Source organism: Phaseolus vulgaris, chromosome 4 (genome assembly GCF_000499845.2).
Source record: "Phaseolus vulgaris cultivar G19833 chromosome 4, P. vulgaris v2.0, whole genome shotgun sequence".
Classification (NCBI taxonomy): Eukaryota; Viridiplantae; Streptophyta; class Magnoliopsida; order Fabales; family Fabaceae; genus Phaseolus; species Phaseolus vulgaris.
This window is the reverse complement of record NC_023756.2, coordinates 1,030,801-1,046,722: the sequence shown is the minus strand read 5'-3', so window position 1 is coordinate 1,046,722 and position 15,922 is coordinate 1,030,801. Positions and strand designations below refer to the sequence as shown.

The 15,922-nt window shown below is 34.1% G+C and overlaps 1 protein-coding gene across 1 annotated transcript; it reads left to right on the top strand.

Annotated features, from left to right (window-relative positions):
* The first annotated feature begins 2,425 nt into the window (after positions 1–2,425).
* LOC137836717 (protein RST1-like) lies at positions 2,426–4,196 on the top strand. Its single transcript, XM_068645422.1, has 4 exons — positions 2,426–2,977; positions 3,220–3,396; positions 3,676–3,826; positions 3,954–4,196. Exons 1-4 carry the CDS (start codon positions 2,648–2,650, stop codon positions 4,106–4,108), a joined length of 813 nt encoding a protein of 270 aa, XP_068501523.1. The 5' UTR covers positions 2,426–2,647; the 3' UTR covers positions 4,109–4,196.
* The last annotated feature ends 11,726 nt before the right edge of the window (positions 4,197–15,922 follow it).

The window sequence follows — 15,922 nt, the reverse complement described above, 5'->3', positions numbered from 1 at the left end:
TCATACGTGAATATGTGATGCATTTAAGTGTCAATTTTTTTTTATATGTGGTGTTCGTTTATCCGAAACAATTCATTATTGGGTTTAGGACTTTTTTAAATTATTTTTTTAGGAAAATTCTCCTTACATCCAAACTTTTTAACCTGCATCCAACACACTTTTTAATTTCTAAAAATACCCTTTATTTTTAAAAACGAAAATTAAAAATTAAAAATAATATATTTTGGAAAAACAAATTCGAAAGAGATTATTACGTTCTAACAAAAAATTTCAAAATAAAATTAAAAAAAGTATCATTTCGGAAAAATAATTCTTAGAACACAAAAAAATATGTTCTATAGAAAGAAAAATTGAAAACATATTTCAGAAAAGAGGTCCTGAATGTATTTTTACCCACATCATAACTTTATTCAAGGCATTTTCGTCGTTTTATACTGAAATCAGGTGCAAGTTGAAATTTGATACAGTAAGTAATTTAATTGCTTTTATTTTACATCATTTGTTTGTTCCAAAACTTTTGGGCCCTTTTTGCTTTCAGCCCACTTTCTTCCTGCACCTCCATACCTTCTTCTCTCACCTCCATACCTTCTTCTCTCAATACACTTGTACAGGAATAGAGGAATAAAGACCTTACTATGCCTGGTGCTAATGTCAAAAACTTCAAAACATAAATTCCATCAATATGATTACATATATATATATATATCTTTTAGACATATTATCTGAAATCCTAATGATGGAGTCTTTAATCGTGTGAAATTGCACTGTGTAGTATTAAAATAATATATTAATATTAGGAACAACATTACAAATTTTAAACATGTTAATATTAATATTAATAATAATATTATTTTTTATTAATAATATTAATATTATTAAAACAAAATAATATTATTATTAATTTTAACAACTATAATGTTACTATCATTAATAATAATATTATCATTATTATAAATTTTTTATTTTTTATTTATAATAGCTTTCAATGTTAGGATATTATTATAAATATTAATAATAATATCTATAACAATAACAAGTGTTAATAATAATAATAAAATTAATAAAAAGTAATAATAATATTATTAATAGAATAAACAGCTTGTGAAAATTAGAATTAAAAAGGAAGTGAGAGCACATCCCTGATGATCCAACGAAAGAAATCTGCAACCCTTCAAATACATCTCTCAGAGACAAAATCAAGGCTCCAATCTTAGCTACCATTACAAACAATAAGAAACGTTTGGTAAAAATTTCAGATCAAAACACACAAGGAATTACACAAATAAGTCTCGGACTGAGAGCAAACAAAAAACTCAAAAACTTGTTCTTCTGAAAACAAAACGTCCTGACTTTTCTTCCTTATATCTTATTTTGTGTGTTTTTTTTGGACGTGCCTCCTTACTGGATAGATAACAACATATGAAAGTACTTGTGTAAATTTAGAGACTAAATTTAGAAACTAAATAATTGGTATCTAAAATGTTAGTTGCTAATTAGATACCAATTTAGAAATTATTTAACAATAATAGAAAATAATATAAACTAATTTAGAAACCAATTTTTTTGTTAGTTTCTAAAATTGTCTCTATTTTAGTTCCTATTGTAACTAATTATTTTGGTCTCTAAAAATTGGTTTCTATTTCATGATTTTCTTGTAGTGTGTATTTGATTTCTTCCTGAGTTGGGAGGTGGCATTGAAGTTGTGAGCATTGCAAATAACTTTTAATTTTTTTTCTTTTCCTCCTTGGATTTCCATTTGTTTATGAAATTAGGAGAGGAGAATTTGTGTAGCAGTCACTCGATGTAGATTAGCTGTGTAAAGCTTGAGTATTTGTTGTACCTAAAATGGTCCTTGTATTTCTTAATGGAAGAAGCAATAGATGTTTTACAATATACTTGTGTGTGTGAGTGAAGTTCATGATATTAATGTCAACTACAACACTATAATAATAGTTCAATATTAGTATTAGTCTGAGGCTATAAAATTCTATATCTTAAAAAAATTCATTACCAATGCTCACTATTCCATCAAAAGTCCAAAGGGAAGGTAAATATACAGTCTTCCAACTATAAGAACACCAGATTTAATACCGAATTTGTATTGCTCTGTAAACCATTAAAGTCATTAAAGGGCCTTTTCTGATTAAAAAAAAGTCATAAATGTCTAGTAATAATAAAATTGAATTATAAATTATAAATAAAGAGATAAAAATCACTATTAAACTAAATTAAGTGAATAAAGAAAGGTTGTAGAAAAGATATTGCTTTTTATATTTTCAAGTCAGAATATTATTTATTGTCACACATCCATTAATGGATTACAACTGTGAACACTTTTCTTAACTTGGGCACACAGCCCTCTCTCCATATCAGGATCTCAAACTTTCACCACAACTGTTAAATGAATATCAAACAGCTCCCATTTTATATTGCGGAACAAAGCTGACAAAGTTTGCGTTCGTTATCGGAAAAAGACTTAAAAGTTATTGGTTGAGTAGCCATCAAAGAAAAAGATGTTCCACTCTCCTTAAAGTGACTCATTCTTCTTCGTAAAATAGCTAACCACTCATTTCATCACTATAGCAATCTATGCACTTCATCCATTTCAAATCACACACTTCCATTCACTCCATTCCCAACTCCTACCATGGCAGCAGAACTTGTTGGTGGTGCTCTTCTTTCGGCCTTTCTTCAGGTTGCATTCGACAAGCTCGCTTCTCCTCAATTTCTGGACTTCTTTCGTGGAAGAAAACTTGATGAGAAGCTCCTTGGCAATTTGAACATCATGCTGCACTCCATCAACGCTCTAGCTGATGATGCTGAACTAAAGCAGTTCACAGATCCACACGTCAAAGCATGGCTTTTTGCTGTCAAAGAGGCTGTCTTTGATGCAGAGGATTTCTTGGGTGAAATAGACTATGAACTCACCAGATGCCAAGTCCAAGCTCAATACGAACCTCAAACCTTTACTTACAAGGTATCAAATTTCTTCAACTCTACTTTCACTTCATTTAACAAGAAAATTGAATCTGGGATGAAAGAGGTCCTGGAGAAATTAGAATATCTTGCAAAGCAAAAGAGTGATCTTGGTTTGAAGGAGGGTACTTATTCTGCTGATGGATCAGGTAGTAAACTGCCATCATCTTCTTTGGTGCATGGATGTCTAGCTTCTTGTTGTTGTTGTTGATTCAAACTAATTTAGGTCTAGCTTATTATTAGGTACGAATTGTCACATCTCATATTGAGAGGTGCATGGAAGTTCTATTTACTTTATTGCTGGCAGTTCAATCTTCTGTAAGTGTAGTGTCAGGGGATGTTACTTCTGCAGAGGAATGGTCCGAGGCTGTTAGATTCTTAGGGAAGGCTCCAGAAAGTTGGCTATTGGATTTCTTGAAGGTATGGTGTGCATACATGATATATTGTACGATATCTCTTCATCCAACTTTCCCCATCAAGAAAAATATTTTGAGTTCTGTCACACAATAATAGTAGTAATCTTTTACAATATGTGATAATTTCTATTGTTTGTTGCCTGTATTATGTTATGAGATGTTTGTTGTTTATCTTAAGCTAATTCTTCCTGTTGTTGATTCAAACTAATTGAGGTCTAGCTTATTATTAGTTACGAATTGTCACTTTAAACCTGTGATCTATGCTGACAGTTGCAATCCACAGGTTTCACATGAGGAGTTTGTTCAGAGTGCTGGAAAATCTATTCAAATCCAGAAAAAGGTTTGTGCTAAGATTAAGCTTGTGAAGACTGGTTCCCTTTCAGTGACTGAACTTGGAAAGATGAAATCCTACATTTTGAACTCCCAATCACAAGGTTAGTTTTCTGCTTTGGTACTCAATGTTTCTTTATTTTTTGGCAAAGGAAAGCTCATATCAGTTTGGGCTGAAATAATTGATGGTTCACATGTCAAATGTCAATACTATTGGTCTATTTTTTGCAGGACTCTGGGATATACTCTTTGAAGTTGTGGCAGCTTTCAATGCACTAAAATTCGGAAGAAACATAATGCATGTTGTACCTTTATTTTTGTGTTCTTCTTACACAACCCTTATGTACTATAGTTCTAACCTTCGGATTGATCTTCGAAATATGTAATGCATTTCGATTAGATTACACAAGAAAAATTATTGTGTTCCAAACCCTTGATTCCAAAGTTGAGTGAATGATTCCATTGGAATGCCTAGTTTTTCTGTGACTTGATACAAATCCACGTAATGGTTTGAATCCTGAAAAAGTGTTCCAAAGTTGTTTTTATGAAAAAGTTTATTTAACTTTTTATACATTATATATGTGAATTTTTTAAAATGTAGAAAAGTGTTGGCTGTCTATTAAGTGCTGAAATTCCATACATCATAAAGTAGAAATAGAGGGATCGTATATTGTGATTAGGTAAGGAATTTTCTTACAACCTGTTCAAAGTGTTTTGTTTCTCAATAAATTTGTTTCACAACTACTGTGTTGTTCTTCACATGCTTGGTTTGGAGGGTTGTCTAGGTTTAATTACATTACTCAATGTTGGGAAGTGTATGAAGAGATGGGAAGACTTGGAGTACATAGGAATGCTTATACTTTCAATATTATTACTCATGTTTTATGTAAAGATGGAGATACAAATAAGGTGACAGGGTTCTTGGAGAAGATGGAGGAGGAAGGATTTGAACCTGATTTGGTTACATATAACACACTTGTTAACAGTTATTGTAAGAAGAGGAGATTGGAGGATGCTTTTTATCTATACAAGATCATGTATGTCAGAGGTGTGATGCCTAATTTAATCACATATGCAACACTTTATATCTAAATGATAAGAAAATTATTATTTTTATTTAATTAATATATTAAAATTATAAATACTCAAAAAACACCTAAAATATATTCAAAGTGATCGATATTTATGTGTATATTTTTTTCCACAAGTTAAGTTAGAATTAGGAAAATTCAACAGTTAGACTTATTCATTAAATAGGTTTGTCATATCAGAAAATTCAACAATTATTGATTGATTTGGGGCATCAACCTTGTTTAGATGCAGATTTTGTACACTATGGATTTATGCACTCACAAGTACAACTCATCAAAACCGTTGAATAAAAGTCAATCTGCTAAAGTTTGAACCATCCACTACTAATCCAACTATCACTCTTTCTTATTGGTGGCTAGATCAGGGAATTCATGAAGTTTGAACCATTCAGTACTAATTAATCCAACTATCACTCTTTCCTATTCGTGGCTGCATCAGGGAACTAAACTCAAAATATATATTATGAATTCATCGGAAGCATTAGCAAGGGATTTGAAAAATAAAACACACCTTGTGAGGTTAAAGTTAAAATGAAATAAGAACCACATCCCTGATGATCCAAGGAAACACAAGGAACTACTTGAGATTCTCCAGCCCTCCAAACACTTGGAGGTTTTTCAAGTTGGATATTTGATAATTCGTTATCAAATCTGGTGTTCTTAAGGTTAGAGGACTGTAAATATTGTCTATGTTTGCCTCCCCTTGGTCTTTTGTCATCTCTGAAGATTCTCAAAATTAGACGGCTTGATAGAATAGTGAGCATTGTTACTGACTTTTATGGGACCAACTCTTCATTTACGTCCTTGGAAAGGTTGGAATTCTACAACATGAAGGAATGAAGGAAAGGGAAGAATGGGAATGTAAAACTACTTCTTTTCCACGTCTTCAACATCTTTCTGTGGATCAATGTCCCAAGCTGAAAGGTCTGTCAGAGCAACTTCTTCATTTAAAGAAATTATTTATTTGTCACTGTGATAAGCTCATCATGAGCATTATGGATACATCGTCGCTTCAACTCTTGGAAATTTTTTCATGCCCACTTGTGAATGTTCCCATGACCCATTACAATTTCCTTGAACAATTGACTATTGATGCTAGCTGCAACTCTCTTACAATCTTCCGGCTAGATTTCTTTCCAAAGATCCGTTTAATTCATCTGAGAAGGTGCCAAAATCTGAGAAGAATTTCACAGGAGCACACTCATAATCATCTCAAAGAATTGGCAATTAATGATTGCCCTCAATTTGAATCATTTCTAGCATGAGAGAAGGGTTTGAAATTGTGACTCTCCATGAGAGAAGGAAATTGAAGCATTGAAGCAGTGAGCATTGCAAATACCTTTTACTTCTGACATTACCTGACTGTTATTTTGTGTAATTGTTGAACTGTAAAAGGTATACACTTGTTTTCTAGTTAAACTTCATGTTGTCCACCAACCTAGCCTAGGTATTTGTCAGACTATTATTGATTACTTCAGCAAACTAGTTATGTACTAAAAAATTGAATTGAACTGTTATAGACTTCTAAACTTCATTTTTCTAAATAAACTGTTTTGCTGAACTTCTTCATGGGTCTATTTGCTTTTCAAGGAAGAAAATACAGCGCACTTTTCTGCAATGCACACCACTGTTTCAATTAATTATGCCACTTTCAGTTTTGGAAACAAACAATCAAAGTAAGAAAATTGAAAAAAAGTGATGAATATAGAAAGACAAATAGACTAAATATAATGCAAGATTTACCAAATACTATGTCAGGCACTATAATTATATAAACCAAGACAAATGAACTTTTCCGAGAGCACTCATCATGCCATCAACCCTCTAGCAGAAACAAAAACTAGATGAAATTAAAGGTAAAAGATCTCAAACCAGATATGAAATGTGAATGAAAGAAATTCAACAGTTCAGACGTGATTGTTTGAAATTCAGCACATTAGATATTAAAGAAATAAGACCTTTTCCTAAATATATATGATTTGTAAATACTGAAGCTAACTTTTGTTACAACCTGGAGGAGTGTCCTCAAATTTTCATAAACTCACCAAGTTGCCTTGAATTTACAATAACAAAAGTGACAAAGATGCCAATGCATTTGGGAAAAATGAAGAATCTTAAAGTACTAAGTACATTTTTTGTCCATAAAAATTACGAGTTCAGTAGCTTTGGAAAGATTGGAATTCTACAAAATGAATGAATGTAATGTAAAACTGCTACTTTTCCGCGTCTGCAATATCTTGTACATAGATATGACCCAAATTCCCATATCAGGCATTTGGCATCCATTGAGAACAGAGTATTCTGTAGTTGGAAGTTATGGCTATCTAAGTATATTTGTTTTCATAGCCACATTTTTCCTTCTATCTTCTTATTCTTGCTACTACAGTTTCTGACAAAAAAATTGAACTTAAACTAAATAATAGATCACTAAAACTAAATGATCCCAAGAATGAAGTTATGGGTTTTGAGTGAGGAAAGATGAATGGAAACTGTAGTGGACATAAGGGACATGTGTTGTGTTTAAGATTCTATAGCTTAGCAGGCATGTGTTTAATTACAATAAACTGATGAGCCTTAGAATGTGATGAACCAAATGTTTCCCTGTGTCCAACATTTTCCATCATTTTCCATGTGATGGTAGAGAGGTTCTGAAAGTAGGAATTAGAATATACATTAATGGCAGAGACATGTGCTTTATCATTCATCAACTACATCACTCACTCACCAACTCAATTCAAGCTGTAGCTACTCCAACCCCATTGCAGAATCTCCTTTAATCAATATGGCTCAACACATTTGTTATCTAAACATGCAGCTTGCTGCGAAAGCAATTAACATTGTGAAGCTTTAGCACTGCAATTTAATTGGAAAAATCTAAACATGCAGCTCTATAAAAAAATTGTATGCTAATGTATTTATGATGGATACACTTATTCTTGATTTTTAAGTCAATGATTTAAATGGAACAATGTGCTTATGCTTTTGTTTCTACCTTATTTCTTCCACAGCTCTTCCAAAGTCGGTTTGTAGCAGTGTACCATGATATTATACAGAGGAAATAAGTACAAGGGCTTGAAATTGGGTTCCGATGAGGAGTTTCTATACAATTCCCGAGCAAACTCCAACATTAATTCTTATAACATTGTAGATTGGAAAGTGGATTGTTGAACCAAACTGTTTTAAAACCTCATTAAGTATCCATTCTCAAAAAAATCTGATTCTTCCAATAAAAAACCATGTGTCTCCTGTTTTATTTCACATCCTTTTAATCTCTCTTCCCATTAAAAAATAACAGTTAATTATATTTTACTACTTTATTACCTCTCCTCTACAATCTGGAGATCCTCCTGCAACAGAAAAACTCTTGCTCTGCACTAAAAGTTTAAAGACTCTGAACAGCAACAACAAAGTTACAGAAGTGTAAAGTTTCTTGTTGACCAAGTATTGTCTTGTATAGTTGGAGATAAAAACTGATTATTGGGAGGAAACACCTCTCTACAAAATATACTTTTACAAGAAGAGGAGATCTATCATACGGAAGAGTTTCATTAATTTTTTAATCATACACTTTATATATAGTATAACTTTCTTACATATAAACCAAATACAAAATTTCTATCATGAGATTCAAATAGTAACATTATTTTCATTTTAAAAGCAACATTTTATATCTAACTGATAAGAAAATTATTATTTTTATTTAAATAATATATTAAAATTAGAAATACTCAAAAAAATCCTAAAATTTATTCAAGTGATCAATATTTAGGTGTATATTTTTTTCTACAAGTTGAAGCTAGAGTTAGAATACTTGATTTCGTGGAAAACAAAAAAACAAAGTACTATTTTGCGCTCTTCGTCCGAAACCGAATATCGAGCTCTTGTTACTACTGCATAGTAAAATCCAATGGCTCATTTTTCTTCTACAAGATCTTTATATCAATATTCAACAAAATGTCCATTTGTTCTGCGACAATCAAGTTGTCGGACACATTGTTTCAAATCTTATTTTTCTCAAACGTATGAAACATATTGAAATAGATTGTCACGTCGTTAGAGAAAAACTACAATGTGAATTATTTCATCTTCTCCCTTTCAAGAGTTCTGAGCAATATGCTGACATTTTCACCAAGGTCCTTGATCAATCCATATTCGGTAAATGGTTTCCAAGCTCGGGTTGAAAAATTATCAACCTCCAGCTTGAGGAAGGCTATTGGGCTTCATTATTTTTGTGGTTAATTTTCTATTGGGCTTGGTTTTGTTTTTCCTAATGGGCCTTCTTACTTAGGTTCCTTTCTTTTACAAATAGCAATCTGTTGTTTTCTGTCCAGAAAATGAATAACAAAGTAAGAAATTGTTCATCTTTTCTCTGTTCTTGCTCTTTTCGTTTGTTCCTCTTTGGTGCGTGCTCAATGTCTTCCATTATCCCTGTATGAGCATTTTGGTCTTCTGCTATCTTAAATTTGAATACATATGTCAAATACAAAATATTTTATGGCCAAATTAATACCTAATTACTACCAACCTGAAAACATAATACTAAATCGGTATTAAGTCCCAGTGTAGAGTTAGTCAATGAAACAATATTAGAAAAAAAAAAAAGATTGTGTCAATTTTTAAATGAAAGTAAAACCAATTTGAGATCTTTCAAAACAATAAAATAAAATTATGTCGAGACTATGAATCTTGACGGAGAAACTAATCTGAAATTAAAGCATGCTTTGGAGGTGACAACTCATCTTCATGATGAAAAATCTCTCCAAAAGTTCAGGGCAATGGTTAAATGTGAGGATCCTAATGAAAATATGTACTCATTTATTGGAACTTTTCAACATGATGGTTAAGAGATTCTAAGTTGAAAAACACTGAAATTATGCTGATGTTGATGGTGGATCCTCTGATTTCTTGGGCCAGAGTAATTAGGCAAGTGAGACTCTGCATCCAATTAAGGGCTTTAGTTTTAGAGATGAGCGCATAGTGAATGGGCAATGGGTTAATGAACCATGTTCAGACTTCATACAGAAATTCTTTCGAGTTTTAGCTATTTGTCACACAGCTATTCCAGATGAAGATAATGAATCTGGAGAAATTTCCTATGAAGCCGAATCACCAGATGAAACAGCTTTTGTCATAGCTGCAAGGGAGCTTGGTTTTGAGTTTTTTGCAAGGACACAATCAAGCATATCATTGCACGAATTGCATTATGAAAGTGGAAAAAAGGTTGACAGGTTGGATAACTCCTTTTACCATGTTCCCTTTTCTAATATGTTCCCCACAATGTTGGTGGCCAAATTTGTCATCTCAGATGAGATCATATAACTTCTATTTAATAGAGTAGTTCAGCTTCTGTTGTCAACAAAGTTTTATCTGGCTTCTCACTCAAACAAAATTATAATAGGATTTTCAAAGCTTTGGTTTGCCCTTCCTTTTACATCTTCATATATCTATTAAACTAGTTTCATTGTATATAAGACCCATAAAAGAAAAAAGTTCAATTATGGATTTTTTGGATGGTATAAATTATAGTTATAGGGAAATTTTCCTTTCTGCAAAATCATATGTAAAGGGAAAGACTCTCAGAAAGTGTCTGGGCTCTTAAATCTGGTTTTAGGATGAAAGATTGAGGAGAAGAATTAAAGCCTTTCATGTTTGGAAGAATATTGGCTGAAAAAGGAGAATAGTAAAGGTCGTAAGATTCAATATCTTGAAAAAGAGAAGCAAAATAAGTGTAAACAAAATTTACTAACTACAAGAAAATCATCTTTACCACAGGGGCCGTCTAACTCAATTAGTTTAGTGTGTGTGAGTTGTTGAAAACCTCCTAGTACCTATATTTAGTTCTGTTAGATATTATTAGATATAATTAGATATTATTTAATATTATGAGATATTATAGATATTGTTAGATATCTTATATTTATGTAATGGGCTTAGCCCATATGTTTCTTTTTCCTATATAAACATAACCCTATGTGTTCAATATACACAAGGGATTTACCCTATTCTTTCTTTTCCTTTAATATGGTATCTAGAGCATAAGGTTAGAGTTTAGGGTTTAGGGTTCAATTTTTATTGGTGAATCCACTATTCACTAGAATTTTCCAGCCACCACCCCCACTGTCTCGCCGGACCTTTGCCGGACCTTCACCGGACCTTCGTCGGACCTTCACCGGACCTCCGCCGGACCTTCGCTGGACCTTCACCGGAACTTCGCCGGACCTTCGCTGGAGACGCCGCCGGAATCTCGCCGGAATCGCTGTCGGAGCCTTCATCTTTGTTGCTCCCGCCAATTAACCGGTGACTGGATTTGTCCTTATCTTTTATGGCTTCTTCCGCTTCCGCTGCCACTATGGCTTCTTCTTCAGTCATTATGCCGGATTCATCTATTTATACTAATTACGTCAATGTTCATCTTTCCATTGACAAATTGGATGGAACCAATTATGATACTTGGGCATCAGATATTAAATTATGGCTTAAGAGTCAAGGTTATGTTGATCATCTTACTCATCCTACTCTTGCTGAAAATGAGGTTGTTCGTTAGTCGAAAATTGATGCTCAATTATGCATTGTTATCAAATCGACCATTCACTCATCTTTAAAACAAATTTTTCGTACCTATGAAACATGTTCAGAAGTTTGGGAACAAGCAAAATTATTATACACCAATGATACTCAACGTCTTTATGGTGTGTGTCAAAATCTTCTCACAATTGTTGCTCCCAAACGTCTTGATGGTACAATGGCAGAATATCTAGGTAAACTTCATGCTCTTCTTCATGATTTTAATGAGTTATTACCTCCTGCCTCTACTCCTTCTCAAGAACTAGAACAAAGATCCAAGTTCTTCATGTTATTGGGTTTACATGGTCTTCCTGATGATTATTCTCACGTTCGTGATCAAATTTTGGGATCTCCTATTGTGCCCAATTTTACTTCCACTTGTTCTACCCTTTTGCGCGTGCCAGGTAAACACACTGCTGATATAATGTCTCATGTTGATGACTCTTCTGCTTTAGTATCTCAGCATAATGATCGTACTCGCCCTCACAAGCCGGGCAAAGGGCGTCACAAGTGTGACCATTGTGGCAAACTTGGCCACAAAATTGACAGATGTTATGCCTTACATGGTCGTCCTCCTAGATCTGTTGCGGTTGCTCAAATTGCCCCTGTGCAACCTTCTACCATGGACCATACTTCAATTGATACCCCAAGCCAGCCTGCTATTTTCAATGAATTTCTTAAATGGTATGAGGATCGTCAGAACCCTAGTTCCACGGCTTCTGTTGCATATTCAGGTACATCTTTTGTTGGCCTCACTCACTCCACTTCCCATGGCCCTTGGGTTCTAGATTCAGGTGCCACTGATCACATTACTGGTAATAAATCTTTTTTCTCTTCCCTATCTACTACGGGTTATTTACCTTCAGTTACCATGGCCAATGGATATAGGGTACCATCACATGGTGTTGGTACTATTAATCTTTTTTCATCTTTATCTATTGATAATGTTCTTTATGTCCCTGGGTCTCCATTTAACTTATTATCCATTAGTCGTCTCACTCGTTCCCTTGACTGTGTTATTTCTTTTACCAAAGATTCTGTTACTTTACAGGACCGGAGTTCGGAACGGATGATTGGCACCGGATGTGAGTCTCATGGACTTTATCAACTACAGATCTCTGCACATGTTGGCGCAATTATGGATTCTCCATCTCTCATTCATGCTCGGTTGGGTCATCCTAGTCTTGCCAAGATGCAACAGCTTGTTCCAAGTTTGTCTAATGTGTCTACTTTATCGTGTGAGTCGTGTCAGTTAGGGAAACACATTCGTAGTTCTTTTCCTCGTAGTGTCTCACAACGTGCTTCATCTCCTTTTGCCTTAGTTCACTCTGACATTTGGGGACCAAGTCGTATTAAGTCTAATTTAGGATTTCAGTATTTTGTTACTTTTATTGATGATTATTCAAGATGTACTTGGGTATTTTTAATGAAAAACCGTTCTGAGTTGTTTTCTATATTTCAAATATTTTACAATGAAATTAAAAATCAATTTGGAATTTCCATCCGAATTTTGCGCAGTGATAATGGACGTGAGTATCTTTCTCATTCTTTTAAAAATTTTATGGCTTCTCATGGTATTCTTCATCAAACTTCATGTGCTTATACACCTCAACAAAATGGGGTAGCTGAGCGCAAGAATAGACATCTTGTTGAAACAACTCGTACTATTTTAATCCATGGTGATGTTCCTCAGCGTTTTTTGGGTGATGCTGTTCTTAGTGCATGTTATCTCATTAATCGCATGCCATCTTCAGTTTTAGATAACAAAATTCCTCATTCTATTTTATTTCCACATGACCCTCTCCACTCTTTACCTCCCAAAGTTTTTGGGTCCACATGTTTTGTTCATAATTTTAGTCCTGGTCTTGATAAATTATCTCCTAAGTCACACAAATGTGTCTTTTTAGGGTTCACTAGATCACAAAAAGGATATAAATGTTTCTCACCGTCTTTAAACCGTTATTTTATTTCAGCAGATGTCACCTTCAGTGAATCTTCCCTTTACTTTAAGTCTTGTCCTTCTCCTTCAATTTCTTCATCTAATCAAGTTAATATTCCTCTTGTTGTGCCTAGTGCACCTAACAATTCACCACCGGCGCCAACTCTTCAGGTGTATAGTCGTCGTCAACTGTCTCATCGTCCATCAGCAGACTCTATTATGGTGCCAACACCTCATCCCCCTCCGGCTCTATAGTTGAACCTCCGACTGTTGAACCTGATCTTCCTATTGCTATCCGTAAAGGTATACGTTCTACTCGTAATCCCTCTCCACATTATACTGCTTTGAGTTACCATAGACTATCTCAACCCTTTTATACCTGCCTTTCGTCTATTTCTTCTGTATCCATTCCAAAATCTGTAGGTGATGCCTTAGCCCATCCTGGTTGGCGTCAGGCCATGCTTGATGAAATGAATGCGCTTCAGAATAATGGAACTTGGGAACTTGTTCCTTTACCATCTAGGAAATCTGTTGTTGGTTGCAGGTGGATTTTTGCTATCAAAGTTGGTCCTGATGGTACTATTGATCGTCTCAAAGCTCGTCTTGTGGCTAAGGGTTATACCCAAATTTTTGGTTTAGACTATGGTGATACTTTTTCTCCAGTAGCAAAGATGGCCTCTGTTCGCTTATTCATAGCTATGGCTGCTCTTCAACAATGGCCTCTTTATCAACTGGATGTTAAAAATGCTTTTCTTAATGGGGATTTGCAGGAAGAAATTTATATGGAGCAACCTCCCGGTTTTGTTGCTCAGGGGGACTCTTCTGGATTGGTATGTCGTCTTCGCAAATCCTTATATGGCCTCAAGCAGTCTCCTAGGGCTTGGTTTGGAAAATTTAGCAATGTTGTTCAACAATTTGGTATGACTCGCAATGAAGGCGATCATTCAGTTTTTTATCGTCACTCGAGTGCTGGGTGTATCTATCTTGTAGTATATGTTGATGACATTGTTCTTACAGGCAGTGATCACCATGGCATCTCACAAGTAAAACAACACCTTTGTCAACACTTTCAGACCAAAGATCTTGGCAAACTCAGATATTTCTTGGGGATTGAGGTAGCACAATCCAATACTGGTATTGTTATCTCTCAAAGAAAATACGCATTAGATATTTTGGAGGAAATTGGGTTGATGAATTCGAAATCTGTTGATACTCCCATGGATCCCAACGTCAAGCTTCTACCCAATCAGGGGGAGCCTCTTTCAGATCCTGAGAAGTACAGGAGATTAGTTGGAAGATTGAACTATCTCACTGTTACTCGTCCTGATATTTCCTTTGCAGTCAGTGTGGTGAGTCAATTTCTTAATTCTCCATGTGAAGATCATTGGAATGCAGTCATTCGTATAGTGAAGTACATTAAAGGCTCTCCTGGAAAAGGTTTGTTATATGGTCATAATAACCATACTAAAGTCGTTTGTTATTCAGATGCTGATTGGGCAGGATCTCCATCTGATAGAAGGTCAACTTCTGGTTATTGTGTCTCCATTGGTGATAACTTGATCTCTTGGAAGAGCAAGAAACAAAGTGTTGTGGCAAGATCTAGTGCAGAAGCAGAATATAGAGCTATGGCCTTGGCTACTTGTGAGCTTATTTGGCTTAAACAGTTACTTAAAGAATTGCAATTTGGAGAGGTTACTCAAATGACACTGATATGTGATAATCAGGCTGCTCTTCATATTAGCTCAAATCCAGTTTTTCATGAAAGGACAAAACATATTGAGATTGATTGTCATTTCATTCGAGAAAAGATTATATCAGGAGATATCAAGACTGAGTTTGCTAATTCAAATAATCAATTAGCAGATATTTTTACTAAACCCTTACGAGGACCTAGGATTGATTACATTTGTAACAAGCTGGGTACATATGATCTATATGAACCAGCTTGAGGGGGAGTGTTAGATATTATTAGATATAATTAGATATTATTTAATATTATGAGATATTATAGATATTGTTAGATATCTCATATTTATGTAATGGGCTTAGCCCATATGTTTCTTTTTCCTATATAAACATAACCCTATGTGTTCAATATATATACACAAGGGATTTACCCTATTCTTTCTTTTCCTTTAATAAGTTCCAATGAATAAAAGAATCATTATTAACTCTTAATAAGAGAAAATTCTACTTGAAATTTAATAAATGTTTTGGTTCATGTGGTGCCAATGAGTGGTATATATTTATAGTTTGTATTCTTTGTCTTTATTTCTGATAAACTCTATCAATAGGTCTGAACCTGTTTGATATATTTGGTCGATGCAGAGAGAGTGATTTAAGAAGCTTTGAACAAGTCTTTACATAGCATATTATAATTTAGACGCATTTTCATCTGTTTTAAATTTGTGTTTAATTTACTGTTCATTGGGTTAATTTTTGACTAGCAGAGTGTATCAGCTTCCACATGTGTTAGAGTTCAGCAGTTCCCGCAAAAGAATGTCAGTGATAGTGAGGAATGAGGAAAATCAATTATTGCTCCTATGCAAGGGTGCAGACAGGTTTCAATTAATATCCCATGCTTTTTGAATGATGGAGTTGTTATT